This window comes from Pelodiscus sinensis, chromosome 27 (genome assembly GCF_052426305.1).
Source record: "Pelodiscus sinensis isolate ZL-2025 chromosome 27, ASM5242630v1, whole genome shotgun sequence".
In the NCBI taxonomy this organism is placed as follows: Eukaryota; Metazoa; Chordata; order Testudines; family Trionychidae; genus Pelodiscus; species Pelodiscus sinensis.
The window spans coordinates 17,404,990-17,430,763 of NC_143078.1; the positions used below are offsets into that span (position 1 = coordinate 17,404,990).

The following is a 25,774-nucleotide window of genomic DNA, read 5'->3' on the forward strand; positions in this document are numbered from 1 at the left end:
TAAAATGGCCATCAGAGCTTTCTTGCGCAAGAGAGCGTCTACACTGGCACGGATAGACGCTCTCTTGCACAAATACTTTTAACGGAAAAACTTTTCTGTTAAAAGTATGCGCGCAAAATCATGCCAGTCTAGACGCAGCCCATTTGCATAGCTCAAATTACATATTTTATTTCGAACTACAGTGCACTGTAGATGTAGAGGGCCTGTAAATCCGCAGCCTCACTCACAAGTCCACGCTTTCATCTGGCCAGAGACTGCATCTTTCTCTGTGTGTGAAAAGTGCACAGAGAACAATAAATACGGTTGTATGGGAGTTCTCCTCTAGCGCCTCCCAGACAACACTCTTAGGGTATGTCTACACTACCACCCTAGTTCGAACTAGGGTGGTTAATGTAGGCAACCGGAGTTGCAAATGAAGCCCGGGATTTAAATATCCTGGGCTTCATTTGCATCTTGCTGTGCGCCACCATTTTAAAATCCTCGTTAATGCGGACTCCGTGCCCGCGGCTGCACACGGCAAGGAGTAGGTAGTTCGAATCAGGATTTCTAATTCGAACTACTGTTACACCTCGTTCCACGAGGAGTAACGGTAGTTCGAATTAGAAAGCATAATTTGAACTACCTACTCCGTGCCGCGTGTAACCGCGGGCATGGAGTCCGCATTAACGGGTATTTAAAAATGGTGGCGCCCGGCAAGATGCAAATGAAGCCCAGGATATTTAAATCCCGGGCTTCATTTGCAACTTCGAATGCCTACATTAACCACCCTAGTTTGAACTAGGGTGGTAGTGTAGACATACCCTTAGAGACTCATGATCAGCAACCTGCTTTCTAGTCGTGGCGCCTGCAAAAGCTGCCCCACGCACAAGCCAGAAGGAGTGAAATCTTCCTTGAGTAAGCACTTTGGGAACTGGAAAAGAAGGGGCTTTGGAAAGCCAGGAATGAAGCTCAGGGCAGGGTACTGGTAAGCTGGCAAATGTGCAGAGCAGGTGCTGACTGTCCCTAAGGCAACAGGTCTCCATTTCTGAGCACTAGAGACCCTCACAAAGATTAAAAGCATGAACTCTCTCCAAAAGAGATCTGAGACCCTAGAGGTGTTTAAGTCTCGGCTTGACAAAGCCCTGGCCGGGTTGATTTAGATGGGATTGGTCCTGCCTAGAGCGGAGGGCTGGACTTGACGACCTTCTGAGGTCTCTTCCAGTTCTGATTCTATGATAAGGGGATGGTTGGATGAAATAACATGATCTTGGTAACTAATTGACCATTCATTTCCAGTTGGAAATAGGTCAATGGAGGGATGATAGGAGTTGCTATAGGGAACTTTCTGGGTGTCTGGCTGGTGAGTCTTGCCCACATGCTCAGGGTTTAGCTGATCGCCATATTTGGGGTCAGGAAGGAATTTTCCTCCAGGGTAGATTGGCAGAGGCCCTGGAGGTTTTTCGCCTTCCTCTGTAGCATTGGGCACAGATCACAGCTGAAGGACTCTCTGCATGTTGGGGCCTTCAAAGTATTGGAAGGCTTCAATATCTGAGACATAGGTGAGAGGATTATTCTAAGAGGGGTGGGCGAGATTCTGTGGCCTGCACGGTGCAGGGGGTCAGACTAGATGATCATAATGGTCCCTTCTGACCTTAAAGTCTATGAGTCTATGAGTCTATGAGCTACCTCCATTGAGTTCACCAATACCTCTCTTCCTCCCAGTCTCCGAGAGAGATCCGTACCTGCCCAGATGTGCAGAGAAGACTTCTCTTTCGGAGCAATTAAACCTTCAAGAGCCTCCTATTGTTCACTCTGCTCCTTTGTTTACCAGCCATTTCTGTAGACTTGCCAGACATATTCCTTCCTTGACTCTGGGAACCATCTCCCTCAACACACTTCTCCCCTAGATCTTCCTCTGAACATAGAACCATAGAAGATTGGGGTTGGTCATCTAGTCCAACTCCCCTGCTCAAATCAGGCCTAACCCCAACTAAATCATCCCAGCCACGACTTTGTCAAGTCAGGACCTAAAAACCTCTAGGGATGGAGATCTCCCTAGGGAACCCATCCCAGTGCTTCACCACCCGCCTCGGGAAATAGTTTTTCCTAATATCCAACCTACACTTCCCCCACTGCAACTTGAGCCCATTGCTCCTTGTTCTGCCATCCACCCCCACTGAGAACAGCCTCTCTCCATCCTCTTTGGAATCTCCCTTCAGGAAGTTGAAGGCTGCTACTGAATCCCCCCTCGCTCTTCTCTTCTGCAGATTAAACAAGCCCCAATCCCTCAGCCTCTCCTCATAAGTCACATGCTCCAGCCCCCCAATCATTTTGGTTGCCCTCCGCTGGACCCTCTCCAATACGTCCACATCCTTTCTGTAGTGGGGGGCCCAGAACTGGACGCAATACACCAGATGTGGCCTCCCCAGTGCCACATTGTCATGGTGTCATGTAAGCTCAAGTGTCAAGTGGGGCATGTCTTTCTGTTTACATGTGGTGTTCATTCAGCCTGATCTGCAAAGCAACAAAGAGGATGCAGCAATGACTTTGGGAATATGTGAAGTTACTCTCCACAGCTACACATGGATCGCCCCTTGGAGAAGGAGAAGAGATGCTGCTTTGAATCCAGGGATGGGGAGAGGCAGTGGGACACACATCCTACCAGAGAATGCACTGAAAAGGGACTGCAGACTGACAGGATACTAATGTGTGTCTGCTCTGGGGCCATTCCAGCAGACGGGCTGGAGTCAGAACAGGCAGTGACCACTCCCAATCCCCGGGGGAGCTAGTTGTCTCTCTCTCTCTCTCTCTCTCTCTCTCTCTCTCGTGACAATTTTTGCAAAATACCAAAACAAAGCCTTTGGAGACACAATCTCCAGCCATCTGGAATAGAACAACTAATCCCCTTTCTTTCTCTATTAACTTCAGCTGTAAGGAATCAAACCCACGCAAGCTTCTGAAATATGTAATAGGCAGGGTATCTGAACTTACACTCAGCTCTTTAAAAAGAGGCGAGAGAGCCCTGAACTTTGCAGGCATGAAGCAAACTTAGCTGCCTGCAGTGCCTGTTTGTGTCCAGATCTTTTAGAACAGAGGTGGAGAACCTAGGAACCGGGCGCCAGATGTGGACCCAAGGCTCAGGGCTCCTGTGCTGGCGCTCCAGCTCCCCCGCTGCCTTCCATGGGACTGGAGCACACACAATCGACTAGCCTGGGCCCCCCTAGCTCTGATGTGGGGAGGGTCTCTCTGCTTCTCAGTCAGGGGCCATCTCGATGACCATTTGTTTGGTTTGGTTTTGTTGCTTCTCTCACTTGTGTGCGGGCCCTGAACCAGAAAAGATTCCTCACCCCTGCCTCAGAAAAAGCAGCTGCTTTGCACTGTGCGGCTGCACTAGAAGATTTACCCAGCGTTGCTCAGGTCCTGAACTCAATTAGATATTTTTTTCCCTCACTGAAATCATTGCTCTGGGGTGGAGCTGGGGATGAAGGGTTCAGTCTGCAGGCTGGGCAGGTTCAGGTTACTACCCCAGGCAGGACCGGCTCTACAGAGCGCAGGGCCTGATTCCGGGGACGGGGCCACACATGTGCAGGGCCCTGGATGGCACGGTGCATGTGCCGCTTCCCTGGGCGCCGGGCCCCCTCAGGCATGGGGCCCCACACTGGGGAATCGGCTGAATCGGCCTAAGGCCAGGCCTGACCCCAGCCTCTCTCACTGCAGCAGCATAAGCCAGGTGAGAAGCACCTCCCCATGGCTGCTGCAGCTCCAGTAGGCACAGCCAGGGGAGGGGTGCATGACCCCCAGCCAGGGCAGGTGCAGGTTCAACTGCCCCCTGCGCTCCCCAGCCAGCTGAGGAATGCAGCAAACTGGGCACTTTCCTTTTACTCCCTGGCAGTGCGGAACAGTCAGCAATGTTCCTGTATGAATCAGGTGGGGCAGGGGAAACTTTAGCCTGCCCTGCCCTGCCCTCCCTAAAGGGTGTCTGGGCAATGGGAGGCTGAGGCCTGGGACACAGTCCTGCATGGAGGAGGAGGGTGCACCCCCACTAAGCCCCTTTCACCTGTCTGGTGATTGTCTCTTTTCTGTATGGTTTTATAAAAAACTGACCCATTCCAGGCACCTCCCATTGTCCTGGCACAACCAAACCCTGCCCTTGCTCTACGTTAGGATAAAAGGAAACTGTTTACCAAATTCGGTGGCCCTAACTCTTACCGTTTAGAAGGAGTTCTTGAGCAAACAGACGCACAGACAAACAACTCTCACACCTATAGTAGATTAGTAGAAAAGATTTTTGAGGCGCTCATTTCATCTTTGTTCCCCTAACTTCTTGATGATCAAACAGAAAAGAGAGCTTTAGTCTATGAAATTGCTCATAAATGGGAGTTCACCAGCAGTATAAATATGCAGACAATCCGTTTCGCACTCACCCTGCAATTACAGAGAAGGGCATACCTTTTATAGCTGGCCGGCCAACAGGTGCACACCCCATACTCTCTTTCAAGGATGCTTTACTTGTGGTTTTTCCTTTTTCCTTCCTTTCCCTCATTTTTTTTTAGTCTGAAATGAAAAGCATTGTAGAAAAGGTAAAGGTTTGTACTTTGTGTTTAGAAACATAACAAGCAGAATCATTAGGTGAGTAAACTCCAAGACAACTAAGGAATTGGAAAAGGTTCGGAAAATGGCAACAAAAATTAAGAGTATGGAATGGCTGCCATGTGAGAGATTAATAACTTGGAGTTTTCAGTTGTCAAAGAGCTGACTATAGGGGATATGACAGAGGTCTATACAATCATGCCAGATGTGGAGAAGATAAATAGGAACGTGTTATTTACTGCTTCTGATAACACAAGAACTAGGAGACACCAAATGAAATTAATAGGCAGCAGATTTAAAACAAAGGGAAATATTTTATTACACAAATGTACAGTCAACCTGTGGAACTCCTTGCTAGAGGATGTTGTGAAGGCCAAGACTATCACAGAGTTCAAAAAGAGCAAGATAAATTCATGGAGGACAGGTCCATCAATGGCTATTAGCCAGGACAGGCAGGGAGGGCATCCATACCTCTGCTTGTCAGAGGCTGGGAATGGGTGATAGGAGAGAGATCACTTGATGATTCCCTGTTTCTGTTCACTCCCTCTGGGGCGCCTGGCACTGGCCGCTGTCAGCAGACAGGACACCGGGCTAGAAGGATCTTTGGTCTGACCCAGTCTGGCCACTCTTACATAGGAAACATTTCCCCTAAAGGAAGTTAAATCATGATTATGGGGTTTCCGATTGCTGCGCCTTCTAAAGCACACGGCTCCAGACAGTATTGGTGACAGGGTACTGAACTGCAAGGAGCCCAGAAACATACCGGAAGCCAGTGCAGCTGCCGAAGCCCTGGCATAATGTGCTCCGTATAACTAGTGTTTGTTAAAACTCGAGCAGCCGCATTCTGGACCAGTTGCAGTTTCCGAAGGCTCTCTAAAGGCAGCCCCACATAAAGTGCATGACAGTAATCCAGTCGGGATGTAACAAACGCATGGATCGCTGTGCCTGCGTAAACCCAAACTGCATCGCTGGCCACAAACAAACAGCCCGTGGGCCGCACGCTGAGTAGCCCTGGTCTATAGCCTGGGAATGTCCATTTCCGCAGTGCTGGGAGAAAGGGCTCAAGGAAAGAGGAAGAAGAGGGACTGCAGACTTCTAAACCTGGGGTTTATTAGAGAAACAAAACTGCCCACGTGCACTGCTCCAGCAGCTGATTCATATCTCTGTACTGTCTTCACAAGGACCATGAGGAGATGGAGCTATTTTCGTAACATGGTATTTTTGTCAAGAACATTGAGTGTAAAGGTCTGTTCGCTGCATTCAGTTCAGCAAGCAAGGCCAATCTAGCAATCTAGGCCTAGATGTAGGGTCAGTAAAAGGCCCAAATCTCTGGAGAACGGCATTCCACTTCCAGAGGAGCATGTTTCAGGACCTTTGGCCCAAGGAGCAACAAAGGGGGTGGACTCTGTCCCACTTAGAAAGGCCTGACCAGAGGGGAAGTGGGATACGTGTAGGCCCCTTGCTAACAGAACCAAAAGGCATGGCTCGGGGAGCAGAAAAGAAATGGCAGGGCAGGCGGAGGGCCAGGCAGGATATGGACAGGAGAGACATCTCTGCTTGTGCTGGGAAGCCAGTGTCAATTTGCCAGTGCCGGAGTCGCCCTGTGTCAGTCAGGAGCAGCGTGGGAACCCCTAGAGACAGGCTCGCTGGTTGGCGAGGCAGTGCAAGTGGAGGATGGGCAGATGCCCTCTGGAGAAGAGCTGTGCTGGAGGCTACCTTAGGAGCAGACTGGGGTCCTTTGGCTCGCACTGAGTCTGCTGGTAGCCACACTGCTCTGAGATGGTCTATGGCAGTGGTCCCCAACCTTTTGAAGTTGTCGGGCGCCAGGGGGCATGGCCGTTCACCCGCCGGGCGCCAGGGGGCGTGGCCGTTCACCCGCCAGGCGCCAGGGGGCGGGGACACTTGCGCTCCCGGGGGTGCCCCCCCCATAGCCGCATGCCCGGGGGCGGCCCTCCCATAGCCACATGCCCGGGGGTGGCCCCCCCATAGCCGCATGCCTGGGGCTGGGGTCCCCCCATTGCCGCGCACCTGGGGCCGGCGCTCCTCCCCCCCACTCCACAAGCGCCGTGCGCCCGGGGCCGACGCTCCCCCCCCCGCAAGCGCCGCGCGCCCGGGGCCGGCGCTCCCCCCCCCCGCAAGCGCCGCGCGCCCGGGGCCGACGCTCCCCCCCCCCCGCAAGCGCCGCGCGCCCGGGGCCGGCGCTCCCCTCCCTGCAAGCGCCGCGCGCCCGGGGCCGGCGCTCTCCCCCTCCGCAAGCGCCACGCGCCCGGGGCCGATGCTCCCCCCCCCCCGCAAGCGCCGCGCGCCCGGGGCCGACGCTCCCCCCCCCCGCAAGCGCCACGCGCCCTGGGCCGACACTCCCTGCAAGCGCCGCGCCATGTGCCCGGGGCCAGGCCAGCCCCGAGCACCTGGCAGGCGCATGCAAATGCCCCCGCGGGCACCGTGTTGGGGACCACGGGTCTATGGAATCAACTGCCACAAATCAGATATCCAAAAAGGCAACACACAAACACCTGTTGGAGAAGACATTCAATGAAGTCTCGGCTTGACAAACCCCTGGCCGGGTTGATTTAATTGGAATTGGTCTTGCCTAGAGCAGGGGGCTGGATTTGATGACCTTCTGAGGTCTCTTCCAGCTCTATGATTCTATGATTAATTTTGTTTCAGACCAATTCCACAAGCCAAATACACAGAGAAAGATTGGAACTTAACTTCATTTACAAGTTTAAATCTTATGCAAATGGTATGAACCGGGATATCAGCTGGCTCGCACATTATCTTCCACATCTTAATGACTGAACCAACCAACCACACCATGAAGGTGCTTATGATTCTTATCAGCTTCTTGTAACTATTTAGTCTTTAAGGTGCTACTAGATTATTTGTTGTTTTTTAAGTTTTTCCTGTTACAGACTAACTCGGCTACCCCACTAAAGCTATGAAATTAGTGAGACACGCACCAAAATCTGTTTGAGGATGGGGGCTGTGGGAGGGGTGGCGGTGATGGTGCCGCAGGAGGGGAGGCGGTGTCAGTGCCATGGGAAGACAGGCAGTGATTATGCCGCGGGAAGGGAGGTGGTGATGGTGCCGCAGGAAGGGAGGCTGTGCCGGTGCCGTGGGAGGACAGGCAGTGATTGTGCTGCGGGAAAGGAAGCAGTGATGGTGCTGTGGGGGGGCAGGCGGTGATTGTGCCATGGGGGGGCAGGCGGTGATTGTGCTGCGGGAAAGGAAGCAGTGACGGTGCCGTGGGGGTCAGGCGGTGATTGTGCCGTGGGAGGATAGGCGGTGGTGGAGCTGTGGGCAGGGAGGCGGTGCCGCGGGAAGGGCATTTACAGAGGTGGGACAAGGCTACAGTACATTGGTGCTCGTGCTATTTTTCTGACAACGCAGTTGTAGAAAACGGTTGCTACCTGTGACCCAATGGAGCTGGGGAAGATGGGTTTGGAGCGTAGGAGGAGGCTCCGGGCTGGGGTGCAGCAGACGGTCAGGGTTCTAGCCAGGGGGTACAGGCTCTGGGTGGGGCTGGGTGACGGGCTTGGGGTGCAGGAGTATGCTGTGGGTTTGGGGGACTCACAGCTGGGGCAGCACATGGAGCCTGTGGTCCCCCTGCATACAGCTGGACCTTCTGCCAGCCACTTCTGGGGCACAACGAAGTGTCAGGAGAGGGAAGCTAGCTCCCTGTTCTGATCTTTCTGCCTGCACCTCTCCCAGACCAGGCCCTGAGCCTCCCCCCAACTCACAGAAGCCTCGAGCGCCCTCCCCGCACCTTGCCTGGAGGAGCTCTGGACTGGCCAGAGTCCAGAGCCCCTCTGGCCTGCTGTGCCTCCCCTCCCCAGGCCCTAAGCCTCAATGCAGTGAAAGGATCTCTGCTCCCAAGAAGAACCTGAGCTTTTGAAGGGCTCCATGCAGGTTGCAGGGCAGGTGGTAGCTGCCACTTAGCATCCTGGGCTCATCAGTAATCTCTCTGGAGTCCAGGGAGGTTCCTCGATTCATCAGGATGCTGAACAACACACATCACCCCTTGGACACCTCGAAACCTGCATGGGGCTAAAGCAACATTCCTCCGGCCGCACCCACAAGCACATGTGCAGTGGCAGTGTCTCCTGGGCCTATTATACCTGAGCCCCTGGGAGGCCAATGTAGCGAGATCACCGTGTAGGGCAGAGCAGGCCTATGACTCTGCTCCTCAGAGACACACTGCCATTGAGCGCTGGGCACCACGACAGCTGTGGGGTAGGGGGCCTGCACGCAGAGCAGTAGCACAGCACAGTGCTCTACTAGCTGATCCACCCAGGCCTCAGGAAGGAGCGATGTGGGGGGGGAGGGAATAGTTCTTTTCTTGAAATCACTGACCCAACGTGCTCACGAACTGCCCCAGGCTGACAGGCGGCTCTCCTGACACAAGCGATGCCTGGGGAACAACGTCTGGCTCGGACACGCTGCACAGCAGAAGCCTGGCAGACCGGACTGGGGAGGACCACTAGCTACCACTGCTCAGATTCCAGAGAAGTTCTGTCTCCTTTTCCTTTTAAGGAAACATCTGAGTGGGCTTGGGAGCGCGATTGCCAGCACGCAATAGTTTTAGTCTATTTAGAGGAAACTAGCAGTCACTTCAGTTCATCCAAACACCAGTGATTCATCAGCCGAGAACCCGGCTGGTTTTGTAAAGGCCCGACACTGGCTATGAAAACGCTCCCCTAATAACTGTACTCCTGAGCAACTAAGGAAACGCTTTCTCCTGGCTCATTTGTAGACACATAGGAGGTGACTGTATCCCAGCGCTATGGAAAAGCTGAAACAGAGGTGGTCCGGAGAGGCAGCAGACTGGCAGAAAGCTGACTCCATACACTCTGCGAGGCTGGCTGACTGGGTGAAGCAGACAGTGTCAAGTGCCTTGGCTTGGCATGTGCCGCTGAAGGAGGTGCCAGGCAAGGGAGGAATGGCCTTGTGGCCAAGGCAGTGGCCTAGCTCGCAGCACATGGTGGTTCAGTTGCTGGAGTTTAGAGCCAGGAGGAGACACCAGCCCGATGGCCTGAGAATCCCCCCACTGATCTCTATGGCAAGTCCTTCACATCTACACTTGCTCATCCTCTGGTTTCCAACTTTTCTTCATTTACAGCCTCTTACCCATTGGGAATGGAGGCGCAGCCCCCGTGGAAATCTCAGCTCTGGCTTGTGGGCCCCTGTAGGTCTGCGGTGGAAAGTCCTGGAGCTAGAGGCAAGGTGTCAGAAAGACAACCAGGCCTCCTATAAAACGGCAAGTGTCAGATTCCAGCACAACCCTTGGAAATTGTTCCAACTGTGAGTTGTTAACCTTGCACCTTAGTCCTCCTCTGGATTGTTTGATATTGCGCTAGCAAGACCCCAGCTACAGCCAGTAAAGCCTCTGTACGTTGTCCACACCGGCCTGGTATGCTGGGGGACGGACGGACGGGAGACATGGCTCTGCACACTGCTGAGCTGGAGCTGCAAGCACTGGGAGCTCTGTCCACACACTTCCCTTGCCTGTAGGCTCCACCCCTGGAGCGCCCATTGGCTGGGAGGGGTGGCCATTGGGAGCTGCAGTGGGTGGTCTTTCAGGTGAGCTCATGGCAGCAGGCAGAGACACCAGTGGGGCACTCCCCTAGGTAAGTGCCCTGTCCCCCAACCTTGTGCCCCAACCCCTGCCCCCACCTACACCCCAACTCCTGCCCTGAGCCCCCTCTTGCACTCCGAACACCTTAGTCCTCACCTGGAGCTCCATTCTAGACTCCAAACACCTGATCTCCAGTCCCACCCCAGAGCCTGCCATCCCCTCCCTCAGCTAACAGCCTCCTCCCACTCTTTGAACCCCTGCCCTGGCCCAGATTGCCTGGGCATTAATTACCCCTTGGCCGTGTTAACCTAAAGCAATTACGCTTGTTGAGTCTCTCCGTGTCAGATCTGTCTGCAATCTGCTCCTGGAATCACGTTTCGCTCTTCTCGGCCCTGTTTGTTGCGTGCAATCTGCCTTTTTAAAAGGGTGGGCACAAGACCTAGACACAGCCTCTAGCTGGGGTCTTGCTAGCGCAATATCAAACAGTGTTGGTGCCACCTAGTTCTGCTTGGACTGTACTTTCCTCCTCCGCCACCTCACTGCACTGGTGTCACTGCAGGAATGCACAGGACCAGGAGGCCGCTGATAAATTGGAGAGGGGCCATTAGAAGGTTAGAAATCCTGCTTAGAGCGAGGGCAGGCCCACGCTCACAACTCTGCACTGCTGGAGTGCCAGGGGTGGCCCGTGAGTATAGGCCGACTCGACTGTCACCTAGGGTGCCACCTTCAACGGGGCGCCCGGGGCGCCCACTGATTATGTCATGCCGACGTCGCGCCATTGAGGGCCATGCAGGCAGGGATGCCAGCTGCCGCAGCCCGCCTCAGACCACCCGTGTAGTGCGTAAGTGAAGACACTTGCGTGCTGACAGCTTCCCCCAGCGGCGCAGCGCGTCCATTTCCCCAAGTGGTGGTGGCCGTGCTGATGGGAGCTGCTCTCCAGCGCAGCTGTGCAGGGCGAACCTTGCTATCATCACTCTGCCTGGAATGGAGTGGGGCTCAGTGGAGGTGGGGCCATGGTCATGTCTAACCACCTTGTACAAACACTGCCTGAGCTGGGCATCTGGGCCAGGGCTGGGGGCTCCTTGCAGGAACGGGGACATGGGGTGGTAGCGACAGCCCAGGAGGCAGGGGTTTGGGGAGGGGTCGCTCATTCTGTGGGGAAGCCAGGGGGGCGTTTGTGGGGAAGGCTGGTGCTGGAGATGGGCCCTCTTGCTAGAGCAGAGAGGGCTCCTGAGGCGAGAGGGAGGCATGGGGCTTGTCACACAGGAACCAATGGATCCGATTTCCATGCAAATGCCTGTGGCTGGGGAGCGGGCACAGGCCTGGTGGGAGAACTCCTGGACCTGCTGCTATGGGGCAGTCCTGATTTGGGGAGAAGAATGAGCCTCACTTGCTTCAGGTTGAAGTATCACAAGTGTCCGGCAACGCCCAGAGCTGGAGACCCGCCACCTGGCTCTTGCAAACAGACTCTGGCCTTGGCAAGATGAGAAATACCACCCCCCCGGGGGAGTTCAAGCCGCCTGCTCCCAGCAGCTGCAGCCAGGAGGAGGAGGAGGAGCTGGGCTGGGGGGACAGCAAAGCCCGGAGAGTTGCTGCAGGGCTAGAGCACAGTCTAGCATCCACCCTGCAGCTGCTTGTGCGGATCCAGGACGAGCAGCCAAGAGTTTCTACATGAAATAAACAGAGCCCAGGCCCAGATGGCATCTGTTTATGCTCCCGACAAACGGTCTCCCAGGGCAGCTCCACATGCACTGAGAACCAGGCCAGCCTGGTCCGCAGAAAAGTGACTTGTGAAACTCACTGAGCCCTGAACAGCTCGTGGCGCATCAGGGAACCAGGCGGGGCAGAGAGGGGCCTGCGCCAGAGCTCTGCCGGCAGGAGCGTCAGAGCTGCCAGTGAGCTAGGCCTGGCCATTGACTGCAGCCTGCCACTGTGACGTAGTGGGGGTACTTGCTGGGCTGTGATGACCCCTGCTGTCTGGAGCAAGACCCAGCAGGGAAAGCCTCACTAGGCAGAGGTAATGCCAAACTTGTTGAACCAGTGGCCAGACACCCCCCATGGAGAGGAACAAAGGGAGGTGGATGCTGCCCTGGCTGGGGGGGGCAGGGCTGGAAGAGGGTTAGTTAGTTCCTGGCTGGAAGGCAGGGAATAAGGAGCTGGGGAGGGGGCTGGGACTCCCCTATCTCAAGGGGGGGCACTGAGGCCTCTTAGCCCCAGTTCCTGTAACCAGATTACATCTGTGCTGCGCTGTGCTGGAGGAGCAATAAACCACCCTCAATTCCACTGGCTGGTGGAGTCTGTTTGTGCCATTTCGGGGTGCAGGAGACGGGGAACCCCCAACGCGCCATCACACTGCGGGGCAGAGAGGGGCCTGCGCCAGAGCTCTGCCGGCAGGAGCGTCAGAGCTGCCAGTGAGCTAGGCCTGGCCATTGACTGCAGCCTGCCACAGAGGCCCGATAGCCCCCCCCTCCCCGGCCGTCGGGCTGGCTGATCTCCAGGTTCGGGGTTTTGGTGCAGTTCAGTGCCAGCTGCGACCACTCTCGGCAGGGCAGGCGAGCCCAGTTTCTTCTCCTTTCCCCTGTGGTGCTGCCTCTGCCAACACCCCCACGCAACTCTGCTGAGAAACAAGTCTGTTCTGGAGTGTGCTTCCCTCCCCCTGCAGCACTGAGCTCTGCTGACCAAAGCCGCAAGGGAGCCCCAAGATGTGGAAATCTCACCCTCACTAAGTCAACAAAAAGCAGCCTCAAGGACTGCAGGGTTTGTGTACACGGAGATCAGAAGGGCTGAGGAGTCAAGAATTTCTTGTGGTTTAAGCCTGTTAGAAGCAGGAAGCCTGTGAAGAACCAGTGGGCCTGCTGGATGTCCAGGGGTGAGGACTGGGTGCAATTAAAGGAAGAGAAGCACATTGGTGAGAAGTGGCTCGGTATCTTTGCACCAGTCTTCCCCGCGGAAGCAGCTGGGGAGACTCCTACTACAAACACAGTCTTTCCTGGTAAGAAAGACAAGGCACTAGTAGACAATGAGGTGTCAGAAGAGGACATGCTGGGAAAAGAAATGGATGCATTTAAAACCGGTTTGGAATCCTCATCCTCACAGCTCTGCTTGCGCTAATCAGCTGACCATGTCCCAGACTGCGGTGGTGGGGGGAGGGCCTCCCCTCCTTGGCCTAATGTGCCTCTAGCTTGCTGGACCTGGCCACTGTTAGGCCCCGCTCTAGGCACATGCTCCACATGCCGACCTCATGCCTGATACCCCTCTGGCCAGGAATCCCAGGATCCAATTGACTAACACTAGTTTTGTCTTCCCTGACCTCCCACAACTCTTGCTAATTCCCCAGGAGCCAATCAAAGGCTTCCTGTTTCCCTCCTGGCTGTCAGCATGCCTCTTCGGGGCCTGGGACAGCAAAAGCCCACAGATACCCAGACTTTGCCCAGGAGAGAGAACACCGCTGCTTTTCCGTCCACAGCACGAGAGAGCTGCAGGTACGACAAAACAATAAACACATCTGTATGTGCTAGCCTGCCTCAGGTTCCTCCCCAAGGGAAGGGTGCATTGGCTTTGGGCGAGCCCCCCTCTGTTGTGTCCCTGATACTTCCCTCTGCAGCTCATGATTTCTCTCCTCAGTCATGGAGTTCTTCTAGCTCCACTGCCTTCCCCTGCCCGTGGCTGGGCCACAGTTAAACAGGATACCTACACAGCACTTCCTGCTGTCTCAACGAGTCTCTCAAGTTTGTACGTTCCCCACCAACACCTGGATCCCTGTTCTGATGCTGGTGTTTTTTCCAGTTTGCACTTCACCAGCCCCTTGTTAACAAGCTGGAGGAAGTAGTTTTCCTTTGGCATACTAATTGTTCAATCCAAAGCATAGTCACCAAGGTTAAGGACTCGCCACTGTAGCTGTATGGGAGAGATGTGCTTACAGCCTTGTCAGCAACCACTGGATTCCACGTCCACAGAGAGGAGTTACATGATACAAATTTCATAACAGCTTCATAGCCAGAATTCATAAGCTGTACAGACAGATTCCCCAAACTGGTAGAGGCCTACATCCAAGAGCTCTCAAGAAATGAAGTTGCTGAGCTGCTAGCTAAAATATGTACCCTCTCGTTATAAACAGCTACTTCACTGGAAGCTTGAGGGTAACTAGTTGTGCCTAGATTTAGAAACATTTAGAAAAGATTCTAAGGGCAATCTGGGGAATTACAAACCAATAAGCCTTACATCTCTATCTGGTAAATGGATTGCTATTATGAGCAAAAAATAGAAAGATAAAACTCCTGTATAATCACTCTATACATAAGATCTAAGAGCACTTCATCCTTCCTTCTAAGGAAATTAATGTCTCACTAATCTATTAGAAAATGTGAAATTGTCAATAAAGTAGTGGATAAAGGAGAACTGGTTGACAATTTAAACTTTCAAAGGCCTTTGACAAGGTCCTACACTCAAGACAGCTAAAGAAGCTAAGTCATCCTGCAGTGAAAGGCAAAGTATTGTCATGAATCAAAACAAAGACTAGAACCGACCAATTTTCATTCTGACAAAGAGTGAACAGTTAAGGCCCTGCGGTTCCGCACTAGGCCCTGTGCCGTTTGATATATTTATTAACGAGCTGGACTCTGAAGATGATCCAGAATTCTTTAGGTGACACAAGATCACAGAGAACAGTGAGCAACTTCCAAGAGAATTAATGATCTAGGGGGATGGGCAGCACGATGGCAAATGAAGCTCAGTGTCGATAAAGGCAAAGTAATGCCCCCTGGAGGGAACAATATGAAGTACTCATGCACCTAACATGGTGTTATCCTAACTGCATTATGTCACTGTCTCCTACAGACAACCACCTAACCTCAAGATGATTCTCACCAACAACCACAGGACATACCACACTAATACCAACCCTGGTACCTTCCCTTGCAACAAACCCCATTGCCAGCTTTGTCCACATATTCATTCTGCTGATACCATTATTGGACCTAACCAAGTGAGTTATAAGATCAAGAACACATATTCCTGCGCATCCAGAAATATAATTTATGCAATCATGTGCCGAAAGTGTCCGTCTGCTATGTACATTGGACAAACATCTCAGACACTTCGCCAAAGGATCAATGCCCACAAAACAGATATCAGACAGGATCACAAAGAAAAAACAGTTTCTTGCCATTTCAACCAGAAAGGACACTGTCTCAACGACTTAACTACCTGCATTCTACTACAAAGACCTTTTACATCTGCACTTGAAAGGGAATCCTCTGAACTGTCATTCATGCTAAAATTCAACACTTTACAAGTGGGTCTCAACAAACACTCTAGTTATCTTACCCATTACAAAGACAGCTTCCCCAATTATCACCTCTAATATCATTAGCCCACAGACATTCCCCCCCCCCCCCCCGCATCCCCCTTCTGTTCTGAAATTTGATTTGTCCTTTTCATATGTGTTCATAGTTCATTTTTTTTATTGTATCCTTTGGTATATATGGTTGTAACTATTTTCTTCCACTATTTGATCTGAGGAAGTGGGTCTGGCCCACGAAAGCTCATCATCTAATAAACCATCTTGTTAGTCTTTAAAGTGCTACATAGTCCTGTATTTTGCTTCAGCTACACCAGACTAACACGGCTACATTTCTATTACTGCATTATATCAGGAATTGGACCTGGGCATCATTGCAGAAGCTACATGAGACTTTGGCTATTGAGTCCATCTGGCATCAAGAAACAGACACAATGTTAGGAGCCACAAGGAATTGGATAGAAAATAATAAATAAAATTTCGTAATGTCATTATAGAAATCAAAGGTGTTGCCTCACTGATCACCTCATCTCCAACAAGAATGATCAAGGGCCTGGAAAAATTATCCTTTGAAGAGACACTGAAAAGTTTGTGAGTGTTACATAAGAAAGGCAACAGAGTATGAAAAAGAGATTAGCCTAGTGAAGCTAGATTGGGAGGTTCTTTGATCCCTTCTCATAACTGAAGAAGGGGACATAATTAAACTGGAAGGTGAGAAATTTGCATCCCTTGAAGACCTGGACTTTACAGATGATTTCATTCTCCCATCAGGTATCCAACATCATATACAAGAAGAAACAACTCAGCTCAATGCATTCAGCCAGAAAATGGAACTGAAAAGCAACCATAAGACAACCGCTATAATGAGTCTTAATATTGCCTCACCATCACCAGTACAGAGAGAGATCTGTGTTCCCACCAATGTAGAAACATTCACATGCTTGGGTGGTACCATCAGTCAGGATGGTAGAAAAAAACCACAACAGAACATTCGGAACAGTCCATAGAGCCAGGAACACCTTCAGGAGCTTAAACACAGCCTGGAAACCGCTAAAACTAAACTCAACATTTGTCAGAACTGTGCACTTTCAACACTGCCTTCCCCAGTGCAGAATGCTGGGCAATGAGGAACTATGATGTGTCCAAACTGTCCTCATTCCATGCAACCTGCAGAAAAATCCTCTCTTTTGGCCCAGAACAACCTCAAACCAAGATCTACTGACACAGCGCAGCCAAAAGGATTTGAACACCATCATTGTCAGGAGGCATTGGATTGGAGGGTGTGCTCTTTTCTGAGAGCACTATCAACTGCCTCAGATCCACACTGGACCATGATCTTACACAATACTTTGCTTGGCACTGATAAAAGTGTGATACCACACAATTTATTACAATCACTGCGGGCCCCTTTCTTCAGTATTTTCACTAACTCAGGATTTACCTTGAACACTTCTGTTTTCAAGTTGTCCTTGCCAGGAGCATTCCCATTTTTAAGGATTTGATGGCTTGAATGATCTTTTCCAGTGGTTCCCAACCTGTGGTTGGCAGACCCCTGGGGGTCTGCGCAAAGCCTCTCACAGCCAGCATATCCTTCATACTGCACTGCTTCCCCAGCAGGCTGAGGGATGTGCAGGCTGCAGGCACCGCTATATTGTTGGAGTTTTTTTGGGGGGGAGAGGAAGGGGGGGCGTAAAATGTTAATAGACTGAAACGGGGTCTGCATCCTCAAAGGTTGGAAGCCACAGATCTATTCCTTACTTGGGGTGTCTGTTTTTATCAAGATCTTCTTCTGCCTCCTGGATGTCTGCTTCCTCTTTGGAGGACACCCTGTCCAGCAGCTCTTGCAGTGCATGTCTTCTTTTCCTGTAGTTCGTCCCTTACAAGTGTGTTGGTTGGTTTTTGCCAGGTGCATTGATAAGCTGCATCATGTTTAGATGGCTCCTTGTTCACCACAGGCAGCTGCATGCTCTGCTTGTGTGTCAGGTTACCAATATAATATTGTTTGTCCACACTCACAAGGCCTTTGACCTCCTGGAATGCCCTGCTATATTGCACAAGGTATTTGCCCTTTGCTTCTGGGAGTTTGTGTCTTAAACATTTTTCTTCAGGGCTCCTCTGGTTTTTCGGACTTGCAGTATGCTAAATGTAACCCACTCCTTCCTGTTCTCCTGCCTGCAGCCTCACCAGGCTGCACTGCTCCGTTTCAGAACATTACCACCTTTCACCCACTTCTTGCTGATCGCCTCATCTGTGTTCCCCTACCCTTCGCCTCAGTCTGCAAGTGCCTGGAACCTGTTCTGTAACTGTAGGGTGAAGGTTTCCTGTATTTAAGAGAACTTTACCTTGTCAGCATGATAATCTCTCCCCTTGCTTGGCTGACCCAGCTTTCTCAGTTTTAGCTTGATGGAGGCTGCCCCAAACTGGTGCTCACCGCCTTCATCTGCTTCTCTTCTCACTTTTCCATCTGTCAGTGACCGTCACTCTTTTCCCAGGGTCAATCCAAGTCTTACGCCTGTCACTGGAGACTCTCATGTGAGCTTGTCAATGTCACACTGTTGAAACAGGGCTCTGCCAATGAGCAGGTTGTTCATATTTCAGAAAACAAGTCCCTCTCCGTTTTCATTCACAGTGCCACACCTATGTCTTTCCATGGCTCGGTCATTGTTTGGATTGTTAGATCCCAGCAGGACACACTATCTCTGCCTGTAATGCAAGGTACAATTTGTCCTTTGCTTCTTCGTCACCGTCATTTGTTGGAGCACAGCACTGAATCAGGGCAATATTATTCTGTTTTCCTTTCTGTCTGGTTCTCATAACTCTGCCGGTGGTGGATTTCCACTCAAGCAGGGAATGCTCCGCTCCCTTCTTCAAACAGATGGCAACACCCTCATGGTGTTGTCCATCATCTCGTCCAGAACACAGCAACATTTTCTCCTGAGGCTGTTGTCAGTCTTCCTGATCCTGTCCATCTGCTGTCTCTGACACCCCGGCTGTGTCAGCAGTAGCATCTCTTCTATGACCTGGCCTAGTTTCCCTATATCAGAATTTGTACCTCCCCAAAACCAAATTTGCTTTTTGTCATGGTGTTGAGCATTTGTCTTTGTGTCAGTGGCTTTCATTAATTAATTAATTATACCCCCACCCTTTAAAGCTTCATTAATAGAGTCCCACATCAGCTACTCCTTTAAATTTAAATTTCTAAAAACTAGGGGTCAGGGTGAGACTTTCCTGGGGAATGGCTTACCCCACATCTGTTCCTGAGGGTTTCCTGCTCCTTTCTCTGCAGACCTGGGGCTGACCATTGCCAAAGACAGAGGCCTGTGCTAGAAGGATCCTGGGTCAGATTTAGTCTGGGCAATCTTTTGTTCTTTTCATGAGCTACCAGCATGCTGCATGTGTCAGACAGTGCCTGATTAGTGTGCTTACATGTGTATTGTGTACTGTGGGGAAACAGATTACTACTAAGGGTTATGAATCTATCTTTGAAAAACTGAAATAGCAACAGAATTTGAAACTGTTTTATGTTAAGCAGCACTGATATTAAGGTAAATACCAAAAACAGAATGTTACCCAGTTACTCTGTTTTATATGCTAGACACTTATAGGACTTGTACCTAATAGCTTGTTGCATCTTTTTCTAATTTTCTTGCTCATTAGGAAGGGAAGCCAGCAGAGAGGAAAAAAGACCCCAGGAACCTGGAAGGAAGGGGTAAGGAAGCTCGTTCACAAGACCTGGGCAGGAAACGAGACTTTGATCTGGGAAGAGAATGTGCTCAGAAAACAAGTTACAAAGAGAAAGAAGAACTAGAGAGTAAATGCAATGACAAACCCAAAGGAGCAAAGGCCCCCAAAGACAAAGTCATCGACAAAAAACTCATAGGAAAGGGCCAAAAGGAAGAAGAGAAGAGAGCGCCAGCAAAGAAAGAGCTAGGAACAGGCCAAAAGGAAGAAGAGAAGAGAGCGCCAGCAAAGAAAGAGCTAGGAACAGGCCAAAAGGAAGAAGAGAAGAGAGCGTCAGCAAAGAAAGAGCTAGGAACAGGCCAAAAGGAAGAAGAGAAGAGAGCGCCAGCAAAGAAAGAGCTAGGAACAGGCCAAAAGCAAGAAGAGAAGAGAGCGCCAGCAAAGAAAGAGCTAGGAACAGGCCAAAAGCAAGAAGAGAAGAGAGCACCAGCAAAGAAAGAGCTAGGAAAAGACCGAAAAGGAGAAGAAAGGAGAGAAAAGGATGGTAAAGAAGAAGAAAAGCATTCAGCTTTAAAGAAATACTCAAAGGTTGATGGTAAGGAGAAATCACTTATAGACTCCAAAGGAGTCACTGAGGAAAAGGCTCCTCAAACACCAGAGACAGAGCCTAAACAGATGCCAGAAAATTACCCCTCAAAACCTGTGGACAGTCTCCCAAGCCAGACCAAGGAAGAGGAGGAAGCAGCTTCCAGTATTTTTGATGAGCCCTTGGAAAGAGTGAAGAATAATGATCCAGAGATGACTGAAGTCAATGTCAATAACTCCGACTGCATCACCAGTGAAATCCTCGTGCGCTTCACGGAGGCCTTGGAATTTAACACTGTGGTCAAAGTGTTTTCCCTGGCCAATACCCATGCCGATGACCACGTTGCATTTGCCATTGCCATTATGTTGAAATCAAACAAGGCACTAAGCAGCATCAATCTGGACTCTAACCACATCACCGGTAAAGGCATCCTGGCCATCTTCCGTGCCCTGCTGCAGAACAACACCCTGACAGAGCTGCGTTTCCATAACCAGCGGCACATCTGTGGAGGGAAGACGGAGATGGAGATAGCCAAGCTGCTGAAGGAGAACACTACCCTCCTGAAGCTGGGCTACCATTTTGAGTTGGCCGGGCCCCGCATGACAGTCACAAACCTGCTGAGTAGGAACATGGACAAGCAGAGGCAGAAACGCCTGCAGGAGCAGAAGCAGGCTCAGGAATGTGGAGAGAAGAAAGACCTGCTAGAGGTGCCAAAGGCAGGCGGTTTGCTAAAGGGGTCCCCCAAATCTTCCCCACAGCCATCCCCCAAATCTTCCCCATGGTCTTCCCCTAAAAGTTCTCCTAAGAAGGGTGGGCTGCCAGCTGCACCTCCCCCACCTCCACCTCCACTAGCACCACCCCTGATCAATGAAAATATAAGGAACTCTCTCTCTCCAGCCACACAGAGGAAGATGGTGGAGAAAGCACTTCCTCCTCAGGAGAAGAACTCGAGGGACCAGCTGTTGGCTGCCATTCGATCCAGCAACGTCAAACAGCTCAAGAAGGCAAGTGAGGGGCCAAGGAGTTGGGCTCTCCACAGAACACTGACAGCTTCATTGGGTGACCCAAGATTTCAGGTCTAGCTTTAGATGCCTTCCCTGCCCCATCCCCTCCCCCCATGTTTGGGTCCAAACATAATTAGGCACCAAGATCATTTCACCTGCATACTGAGTAAGGGAGGCCAAACCTGCATTGGAGAGCCTCTGTGTGCTAGCCAATCAGAGCCAATACTAGGAACCGCATTCTGGCATGGCGGTTCCTAGATCCTCTTGCTATTTGCATTGGCTAAACCCAGTAACCCCAAAGCAACTAGCTGAAAGTTCCTGAGCAGCCAAATTGTAGTCCCACCCCATAGGTCAGTGGCCAGTTGCTATGGGAGCAAGATTTGGCTTCGGAGGAGTTCAATAGCCGGAAACACCCTGTGCGTCACCAGCAGACAGTGGATGAGCCCAGAGTGCCCAGGCCCATGGGCACACTCTGCGGTGTTTCTGCTCAGAGGCTGAGGATTTTCTGCAGCTTCTCCCTCAGATAACTGGGATGTGCTGTACAGAAGCATGTGCCAGGGTACCCAGCTAAGCCTGCTGGGTGTTCGTAGGGAGAACATTCATCTTTTTAGCCATTTCAGCCCCAGGCTGGCATCTGAGCTCAGCTGATATCCCATAGACTCTGGCTGGCTCAGTGTGAGGACAAGGCTCCCGCAGTGGCTCAGGGGAGGGTACCTGGCACCCTGACTCTCAGTAGGGCTTGCGGAGCTGTGTAAACAGAACTGCTGTCCCCATCTGAGTTGCCCATATTGCAACTGGCTTTCTGACCTCAAGAGGCCCAGACTGAACAGCACATACAGCCTGAGCTTCCTTCCACCTCGAGCTGGGCTGCCCCTGCTGCCTGCTCACTGGAGACTCACTCCCCCGCTCACACATCATCCATTTCAAAATAAAGCAGCCCAGCCCTTCCAATAACCCCTTGGGTCCAGGCCTGTGCTGAAGGGTAACTGAGCCTCTTCTCTTGGCAGGTGGAGGTGCCAAAATTGTTGCAATAGGACGCGGAAGCTGGATCTCTGCAGGGATGAGACCTGTGGCAGAAAATAGGACGTTTGCCTTTCTCGTGACTGTTTACATGACAAGTCCTTCGAGACTCTGCCATGGCCACCTGCCTGCCCAGAGCCTGAGGAGCAGTGTTCTCTGTGGGTCCAACGGAGGGGTCATCCGGGGGCCAGTGGAAGCAGTGTGTGCAGCAGACCTGCTCTTCATTTTTACATTTTTTAACTTTTAAAGCTTTTTTGCAGCCAGCACCAGCAAGCGGCATGCCATTGCCAGGTGAGGGACAGCCCCAGGAATGGGAGGGAAGCTGTTTGGGCCTCTCTGCTGACAGTTTGGAGTGTAAGTTCCCAAGGGCAGCAGCTGCAGGATGGACGACCCTGGAACTGCATGGCTCTGCCAATACAGAACCGCACCCAACCAGCAGTCCGCACCCAACCAGCCTTGCTTTGCCCTGGCTAGGGGACAGGTGGCAGCAGGACACTGTGGCGTGCCGCCGAGCAGAACGCAGGGCAGAAATGAATTGCCACCTCTCGGGTTCAGAGTCAACACTGCAGGGGAGGGAGAGCTGCCGACTACCACATGCAGAGTTGGCTGAAGGGGGGGGGGAGGGAAATGCACCTGATGCTGATATTTTGGGTAAAGAAATAACTAAAGTGTGTGGCAATCTGGCCCAGAGATGTAACCTCCCCAGTCGCCTCAGGGATCCGTGTAGCCTCTGCCCCATGCCAGGTATCCAAGACTGATCCGGCGCTCATTGTGCAGCTTCCCTTAGTGAAGGACACGCATGAGACTGAGGAGCAGGATAGAGGGCTGAGCGGAGAAAACATTGCCCTGAACCCTCACTTTGCATGCAACATGCATGTGCCTTCGCTCCACTTCAAACATCGCCATGGGCTGGGAGCGCTCCCCACACCCCCCCCTCTCAGCCAAGCACACTGGTGGAGGTGCTGGAGCATGCTCTGCTATCCTTGGGGGCACGGTGGGGAACTGGCTTGGTCTGGCTATTGGGTCCCCGGAGGCGCAGAACGCGCAGGATTTGCACAGCCTTAAGACACTGCAGCTGCTGCTCGCTGAGCAGCACCAAGAAGGGTGTGGGGCATGTGTGCCAGAGGAGGGGTGTCTGTGTGGGCAGGGACGTGGGTGCAGGGCTCCTGCGCTGGTGCAGCAGAAGCAAGGGAGTCTGCGTCAGTGCCTTGGGGTGGGGGGCCCATGTCAGAATAGCAGGGAGGGGCCCTCGCCACAGGAGCGAGGGGCTGTAGGGAATCGCTCCATGGGGCTGCTGTTGTGGCAAGTGTTTAGCTGGAAGCTCTTTGCTTCCCGACGGCTTGTCAGAGACCGCTCTCTGGCTCAGCGTTTTGCCTGCCTTTACACCCCCTTGGACCATGGGCAGGGTCATGTTCAGAGCAGCGCCACCCCTGAAGAACTGCTCTCATGCTCCAGGCCTCTCTGGGGAGGGGGCAAGTGCTCTAGGCAGCTCTTGGCAGAGCCCTGTCCCCACCCAGGCTTTTCCTAGAGCCCATCAGATGCCAGTGATAAGAAAGCAGTGGGCTGTTGACATGCACTGGCCTGTCTGACCCTGGGTGAGATGCATTATGGCCGCTCAGTGTATCCGCATGAGGGGAGCTTCTCCCTGCTCAGTGCCACAAGGTAGCACCTTCCTCCTTGCCCTGAGGGGTGGTTTACTCCTGCTCTGCCCCAGGCCTTGCCGCACTCCTTTCCCCAAACTCCCACCCCCTCTTTTCCCTCTCCTGAGCATGCCTGAGCCTCACTCCACATCCCAGCCGAGAGCCCATGTCAGACCTGGGGAACCTCCCCAGGCACCATCCCCTAGTCTCCCTTTGGCTTCACAGAGCAAGACACAGTCACTGAGCTGGCCCAATGCCCAGGAGTAACTCAGCAGCACCTCAAAGACATGGGGGACAGTCCAAGTTACCTGAGGTGTCCCAGGGAGCAGGCAGCGTGTGCCCAGTTCTAAGCCACACTGAGGCCGACTCCCTAGGAGAATCACATAGCCTTGCTTCTTCAGTGCCCCTCAGTGTAATGAGGCTAGTGGCCATCCCCTGGGGGGAGGGGGCGAGGAAGGTGCATTTCCTTAGTGCTGGCAATGGGCTTTGTAAGTGCAGCGGGTGCTGATCTATAAACAAGCTGCGTCACATTCCCCTCGAACCACCAAGCAGGGCTCCATCCTGAATCCCGCCACACATGAAGGGAAAGACACTAAAAGGCATGAAGCTACAAGCAAACACCACGGCCATTCTCAGCTCTGTCCTCTGACTGTCAAACTTGTTTGCACCATGTACAACATCATCCACCGTGTCACTAATAATAATAAAACTCACCAAACGCTGCCTGTGACCTACCTCTGTGCTTGGGGGAAAAGAGCCCTTGTGCGGTTTTCTGCAGACTTTCAGAGAAAGGAACCGGTGCAGCAACAAGACACCTGCCCCGGCTGCAGGTGAAGATGGGCTCACGCTCTGAGTGTATCAGAGGCACTAATGGTAATGTGACTGGCCTGAGTTGGAAATGAACCATGACAGAGAATTTGCAAGGGAGAACTGTTGCATCTCTGCCCAGGGCTGATTTGGGAACCATTGTTCCTTGCATAAACAGGTGTTTAAATGGGTGCTTACCCTCCCCAGAGGAATTCTGCTGGGTGTCGGCAGGAAACACCTTCTCCTGAGGGGGGATGCTGAAGGCTCCAGTCACATATTAAATAACGGTGGAAAGTCCAGATCTTGGAAACTCCAAAACTACCAGACAAACTTGCTCCCCGCACGCCCCCTCCCCGCACACCCCCAGCCACTCAGTGTGCACCCATACCTGATCCCCGTATGCCACACCCAGCGTACACTCTGAGGGGACCATAGAAAACGCACCATTTTACAAGGTGCCCATGGGACCCATAGTTCTTTAGGCACTAGCCAGGTGGCAGGAGCACCGCCGCAGGCTGGCCAGCCCAATGTTCACAAGCATGCGCCTGGGTGTACCATGCACAGCCCCACTGGCACCAGCCAGGCCGTGCTGCAGGTGGCTGGCTCGGGCTCACAGCCCTGCACTGCCGATGCTGCTGGCTGCGAGTCGGGCTCTAAGGCCGGCTTCTGGGGAGCCAGCACAATGACTATATTAGGGCATCGCCCAGGCGTCTCGTTCCTCTGCTCTGCCTGAGGGCGCGTGGGCGGGCGGCCAGCTCCAGCCAGCAAGGGCCTGGGATCCGCCCAGCTCCCTCCTGCTCCATGGCACTGGGGGGGGGGGGAGCCTGGCTGTCAGGACCCTAGGGGAAGGGGCCACAGTCCGCGTACATCTCCGGGGGGGGGGGGGAACTACCGCATTGCTGGCCCGGGGGGGGGGGGCCATCCCACAGGGCCGGCGGGGGAGGCGGGGCCCGGCCAAACACGCGCGCTGGCCTGGGAGCGCGGCCAAGGCCGGACTAACGCCCCGTCGCTAGGCAACCGTGCAATCCGGGGGCCGCGGGGCCAGGCGCGCAGGCGCTGTTACCTCAGCGGGGCTCGCGCTAACGGGACGGATCCGAATAATGAGCGATCTCATTGGGCATCCCCGCGTCACGTGACTCGTAAGCGGCAAGCCCAAGATGGCGGCGGGGCTTACAGCTCCCTGAGGGGAGACTAGGCGCGCGCCCCACCCCCCGCATACGTCAGAGCCAGATTCTCGTGGGGGGTGGCGCTGAGGCCGATTTGGCGCCCGTGGGCTCCGCCTCGCGCTCGCAGGCGTGTGTGGCATCGCCAGTGTTCCGTCAGAGATAAGGGGCGGGGCCTTACCGGCATGACGTCATAGAGATAGCGCCGCGGTCGGGCATGTGCTGAAAGCAGACTGTGACGTCAATGTCCTGCCCACTTCAGCTTGTCCACAGGCTAAAAGGAGGGGTGGTGTCACCCCAGTTCCAAGCGCTGCACAGCACAGCACTGCGCACCACAACACTGCACAGTAAAGCACTGCGCACCACAACACTGCGCAGCAAAACACTGCGCTGCGCACCACAACTCTGCACAGCATTGCACACCACAACA

The 25,774-nt window shown here is 52.9% G+C and overlaps 2 protein-coding genes across 6 annotated transcripts in view; one reads left to right on the forward strand and one right to left on the reverse strand.

Moving 5' to 3' along the window:
* The window catches only part of LMOD1 (leiomodin 1), a 36,599-nt gene extending 12,502 nt beyond the window's left edge, over window positions 1-24,097 (forward strand). For both annotated transcript variants that reach the window (XM_006135734.5, XM_075910328.2), the window contains exons 2-3: window positions 19,101-20,714; window positions 21,722-24,097. In XM_006135734.5, coding sequence (XP_006135796.3) covers window positions 19,101-20,714; window positions 21,722-21,748 — 1,641 coding nt within the window. In that variant the 3' untranslated portion in view covers window positions 21,749-24,097. The remainder of the gene's footprint in view (window positions 1-19,100; window positions 20,715-21,721) is intronic.
* TBC1D22B (TBC1 domain family member 22B) overlaps window positions 1-25,774 on the reverse strand; it is a 67,821-nt gene that overhangs the window by 5,234 nt on the left and 36,813 nt on the right. For 3 of the 4 annotated variants that reach the window (XM_075910332.2, XM_075910329.2, XM_075910330.2), the window contains one exon: window positions 4,429-4,533. The gene's annotated coding sequence lies outside the window, so the exon portion shown is untranslated. Of the gene's footprint in view, window positions 1-1,721; window positions 1,895-4,428; window positions 4,534-25,774 lie in introns of all 4 variants that reach the window. The other variant, XM_075910331.2, reaches the window with a different exon arrangement.